The sequence below is a fragment of the Cebus imitator genome, unplaced genomic scaffold (assembly GCF_001604975.1).
Source record: "Cebus imitator isolate Cc_AM_T3 unplaced genomic scaffold, Cebus_imitator-1.0 Scaffold1192, whole genome shotgun sequence".
In the NCBI taxonomy this organism is placed as follows: Eukaryota; Metazoa; Chordata; class Mammalia; order Primates; family Cebidae; genus Cebus; species Cebus imitator.
In genome coordinates this window covers 16291-21633 of record NW_016108507.1, presented here as the reverse complement: position 1 = coordinate 21633, position 5343 = coordinate 16291, and the positions used below count along the sequence as shown (strand labels likewise).

General features: G+C 38.9%; 1 protein-coding gene across 2 annotated transcripts in view; it reads right to left on the bottom strand.

The window, feature by feature from the left end:
• Window positions 1-293: 293 nt before the first annotated feature.
• Window positions 294-5343, bottom strand: part of LOC108298910 (cilia- and flagella-associated protein 91) — an 11556-nt gene continuing 6506 nt past the window's right edge. The window contains exons 5-7 of one of the 2 annotated variants that reach the window (XM_017521414.2): window positions 4466-4614; window positions 3830-3921; window positions 294-453 (exon numbers count right to left, since the gene is read on the bottom strand). In XM_017521414.2, coding sequence (XP_017376903.1) covers window positions 299-453; window positions 3830-3921; window positions 4466-4614 — 396 coding nt within the window. In that variant the 3' untranslated portion in view covers window positions 294-298. Of the gene's footprint in view, window positions 492-3829; window positions 3922-4465; window positions 4615-5343 lie in introns of both variants that reach the window. The other variant, XM_017521415.2, reaches the window with a different exon arrangement.

The window sequence follows — 5343 nt, the reverse complement described above, 5'->3', positions numbered from 1 at the left end:
GGTTTCACCATATTGGCCAGGTTGGTCTTGAATTCCTGACCTCAGGTGATCCACCTCACCTCAGCCTCTCAAAGTGCTAGGATTACAGCCATAAGCTACCATGCCTGCCCTCCAATTTTCTAATAATCTCAACAGTAGATGCCATAACCTATAGGAAATGTGCCAATTTCAATGGAAGTCCTTCATTCCTTAAACAACAATCTTTTCACATTATGATTGTTAGAACACAGCACAAAGCTGAACAATGCTGCTTTTCTTCCGTTCTCTGCTTTTTTCCAAGTGGAAAATTAAACTCACCTTAACTGTTGTTCTCATTTTCTTTCTCAAGTAACATGGCAGCATTTGAGACCTCACCTTGCTGTCCCTCAGTTAATCTCTCTTGAACCATGCTTTCCATGTACCCATGGATGAGCTGATGGGCTGCAAGAATATGTTTCCGCTGTGCATTCCTCACTGTGCCAAAGTGATAGAAAAATTTTCACTCTGAAAGTCTGGATGAAACCATTCCCAAATGTTTCAAGAGAGTCATGGTAGAAATAAGAAGTTTGCAAACTAAAGGTAAACCCAACCCAAATCTAATTTCTTTCTGCTCCCTCTGTACCCACTCTCTGGCTCAGCCCAGTCATACTCCTTCCCACCATGCTTGCCTCCATTCCACTCCTCAGCAGTTTCCCTCACTTGGAATGCCTGAACTGCAAAACCTGGAAAGCTCATTTTCCAAGATCCTCCAGGAAGTCTCCTCTGATTATGTCAGCCCAGATTTACCACTTACCACATTTGAGTTTGTACCAACCTATTCAGCACTGAAGCACTTCATGTGAGTTACGTTTTGTTTGCTACCGAGTGTAAATAACTTATGAATAAGTAACTTGTCTCATACTTCTCTTTGAGCCTTAGTTCTTAATGTGAAGGGGGACTTACTGATTGATGATGAGTTTCTGAGTTCATGGGTTTAGAAGGTAGTCCTAACTCCAAATTCTAAGAATATTCACTGTCAGGATTTAGCACAGACAATACTAAGCACCTAAGCCCTTGGAAAGGACTAGTGATGATGATGATGATGATGATGATGATGTTAGCAGTTAGCATTTCTCCTTACTTTGTGCCAGGTACTGTTTTAAGCAGCTGACATGTAATTATCAATTTAATTCTCTTAAAAGATAGCATTATTAATATCCCCATTCTTAGAAGAAGAATCATGGATACAGAGACATTAGGTAATTTACCTGAAGTCAAATAGCTAGTAAAAGACTATAAGAAGTACTGTGGATTCTTTGCTGTTTGGGTATCAGCTAGTTTAATTAGGGTAATTAACTCAGCAGTTTTTTAGCACTTCACAGCAATATGGTTGAAAAATCTAGGGCTTTGGAGTCACAGAGACCATGGTTCAAATTTGCAAGTCATATGTCTCCAAGAGCTAATTTCCATTAATTGAAAAATGAGAATATACCTATAGTTTTTGTAAGAAACTGAGATAGTGTACATTTAAAAATGCTTAGTGAACTTCCTGGAACTTAGTATGCATTTAAAATTTGGCAGTTACTGTTATATCTATATACAGGTATCTGTAAGGTCTTTCTGGTCCACTGGCTTTTTAAAAAGTGATATATCTCAAAACGGTCTATATATAATATTACCTTAATTTTGGGTAAAGAGTATATATAATACATATGGTTCTGTTATTTGACAAGAGAAACAAAAGGTCCTAGTGTGCTCCCTGTTCATATGGTTTTTTTGATTTGGCAAAAATAGAAAGGGGAGAGGCTAAGGACTCAGTCAACTTGCCCACACAGAAGACCCCCTGGATTCCTTCAGCTCAAGTCTTCCTCCAGATCCTCAACTCAGACTCCCAAGGTGGGGAGGATCCCAAACTTGTAATTTTTTTTTTTTTTTTTTTTTTTTAGAGACAGGGTCTTACTCTGTTGTTCAGGCTGGAATGCAGTGGCACAATCTCAGCTCACTGCAGCCATGACCTCCTGAGCTCAAGTGATCCTCCCACTTTAGCCTCCTGAGTAGTTGGGACTACAGGTGCACACCACCACACCTGGCTACTTTTTAAATATATTTTTGTAGTGACTGGGTCTCCCTATGTTACCCAGGCTGGTCCCAACTCCTGGGCTCAAGTGATCTTCCCGCCCCAGACTCCCAAAGTGCTGGGATTACCGGCTTTGGCCACCGCACCTGGCCAAAAACCAGTAAATATTAAACCCATTGTTTCCCTCTCTTTCAATCCTAGGGTGGATTTCAATCAAGGGTGGAATGGCTTTGAAGCAGGCTGGCCTCACTTTGAATTTAGGAGAAGTGGAAAGGAGTAGCATATTTTCTTAAGTCCCTAGAAAACCTAAGGTCCTTTTTGTAACATAATGTGACACAGAAATATATTACTTTATCTGAAAATTAACTTTTTTGTATAAGCACTATCATACACTATTGAAGACAGTCAACAATCATTTTGGGGAACAATTTGGTAATATCAAATTGGCAGAACAATCTTTTTGTAGGGAAATTTGGTACAATCTATCAAAATGTAAAATACACATACCCTATATCCCAGCAATTGTATCGTTAGGAATTTACTCTCAGAAGCATGGCCAGGATATGTGTAAAATATATTGACTGAAGCACTGTTAGTAATAGCAAAACACACTGGAAACAACCTAAATGCTTATCCTTAGGGGTACTGGTTTAAAAATTACACTACAACCATGCAATGGAAAAATTGGTATTTCTTTGTCCTCTGCAAATGAGTTAGAGCTCCAACATTTCTTTATCCCTGATTAAGCAACTGAAATGTTAAGCATTTTTCTGCTTAAACCTGTCTGGAATTCCCCTGTATAATTTTGAATGTATCTGAGCTACTGTTTCACTTAAATATTGGTCTTCTCCTGGTTGCACCCCTCTGACTAGGATCAAGCCTATCATCAAGAGTCTCAGAGCTATGGAAGAATCTTTTTTTTCCGTTTAAGACATTATTTTCTCTTTCTCTATTGACTATAAGCATCAATCTTTAAAAACATGTCACCTGTGACAAATGATAAACTAGAATATTTGTACTTGGATGGAGTTCCAACAGAAACAAGCTATTTGGGGTACAGGCAAAGCAACAGCGTAGATTTAGACCTTTCTAGCACCCCTGCTTTTTAATATTCATGGTTCACGTGTCCTGCCTCTGAAAGGCAATCTGAAAATCTTTTATATGCTATCTGTTTTATGCTTTTTTAAAAAAAAAGTTTAAATGGCCAGGTACAGTGGCTCATGCCTGTAATCTTAGCACTTTGGGAGGCCGAGACTGGCGGATCATGAGGTCAGGAGTTTAAGACCAGCCTGGCAACATGCTGAAACCCTTTCTCTACTAAAAATACAAAAATTATCTGGGCATGGTGGTGGGCACTTGTAAAATCCCAGCTACTTGGGAGGCTGAGGCAGGAGAATTGCTTCAACCTGGGAGGCAGGGGTTGCAGTGAACCGAGATCATGCCATTGTACTTCAGCCTGGGCAACAAGAGCAAGACTCCATCTCAAAAATAAGTAAGTAAATAAATATTAAAAAATAAAACAAAATAAATACACCTCTTCTGAAAACTTGGCAACATCCTTTTAAAGAAGGTTTGGATTGTACTACTGTCACTCTGATTAGAACCACATCCCATCTGTACTAGATTATATTCTAGAATCAGACAGCATGAAGAGAACCTGACAAGCTCTGAAATAAGAAAACTCAGCGATCCTCCTTCAGAAATTTCCCCATCCCTCTGTTTAAGTCTCTGGGATATTGAAAATAATTCACAACTTTAAAAAAATCCTAAAGTAAAGCATTTATATTGGCTTACCTTTTTCTTTGACAAAGTATTTTTGCACTTCTGGGATCAGAAAACTATAAACCAACTCTGCAACAATCTCCTCTGACTGAAGATAGGTTCGGCTAAAAAATAAAAAACAAATTGAATGATTTCTTTGGTTTCTTTACTTGAGCTGCTGATTTATGTTTTCCTGCTGTGTAAGCAACCCCACTCAAATCCCACCATCACCTTTTCCTTGATTAAGTGATCTGAAATATCACATTCCTGGCAGGTTTGTTTAACTCCACAAAAAATTGGATTTGACCCTGTCCTTCAGTTACCCTGCCTGCCAGGAAGGGAATGTTGGAAATATAGCTTACACATAGAAGCCAGAAACCTTGGGATGAAGTCCCAGTAATGTTGCACACACATAGTCATATTGTTTTCATGCTTCCAAGTATTCTTAAAGTGAGTAGAGTACTCCAGGTTGCAGAGGATAACTGAGAATACATACGGAGGTATACGCATGTTGGCTTCTCAAGAGTTATGTTAATAAAACAATGGACCCTGAAGTATGAGTTATTTATTTGTTTCTCCTTGGTGGTGAAATTGTAAGCTCTTGAAAAAATATATATGAGTACCAGCAAATGGACTTTCCATTCTACAATCTGTTCTCTTGATACACACCGGCTTTCCATTTCATAAGCAATGTCATTGATTTTCTCAGCCATCTTCTCAATTTCTGCCCTGGCTTGTTCTTCTGCAGTATTCGCTTCGGTATTCAGTATTATGTCTTCTAGGTAGGAGGTTATAGTACTATGGTGAATTTTAACTACCTGCAAAAAACAATAATACCCTCACTAAAACAGGTATGTTGTTGTAAACAACACAAGAAAAATAAACATTGGTTAACTTTAAGCACATATATTTCATTTATTAAGTAAACCGACCCTTCACTAATTATTCATTTTCTTTACCATATCATCAGTCTGTTTCTCATCCACCTATCTACTCATTCTGGGTAGCCCACACCCATTTAGCCCATTTCAGAATTATGGAACTTATTTGCAGGGCAAGACAGCACTGCTGAAGGATCATGAGCTTCAGAGTCAATAACGCTGGTTTGAATCCTGGTTTTGTTCTTACCAGCAACATGACGGCCAAACTACCTAACTGTAGCACAGACTAGGAAGTATTCCCCAGTGTCCTTTCTCTCTTTCCCCTTACATAATAGAACCTCTGGATTTTAGCTAGGCAAACAGGTGCTTAGAATGAAGACTACATTTCTTAGCACTCACAGGAACTGGACTGGCTATATGACCACGTTCTGACCAAAGAAAGGATTCTTAAAGGGAAAGACCTGGCTTCTTTTTTTCCCTCTGCATTACTCATTTCATGAGAACATAATGCTGGGACACCAGCAATCATCTTAAATTGCCAAAAGGGCTATGACCTGGCTACGACCTAAGAACAGAAGAGTAGAAAGCTAGAAGGATCCCAGGTCTCTAATGAATTTATTGAACAACCATAGCAGCCCTTGATTGCTTCTTTTTAACGGAAGTAGC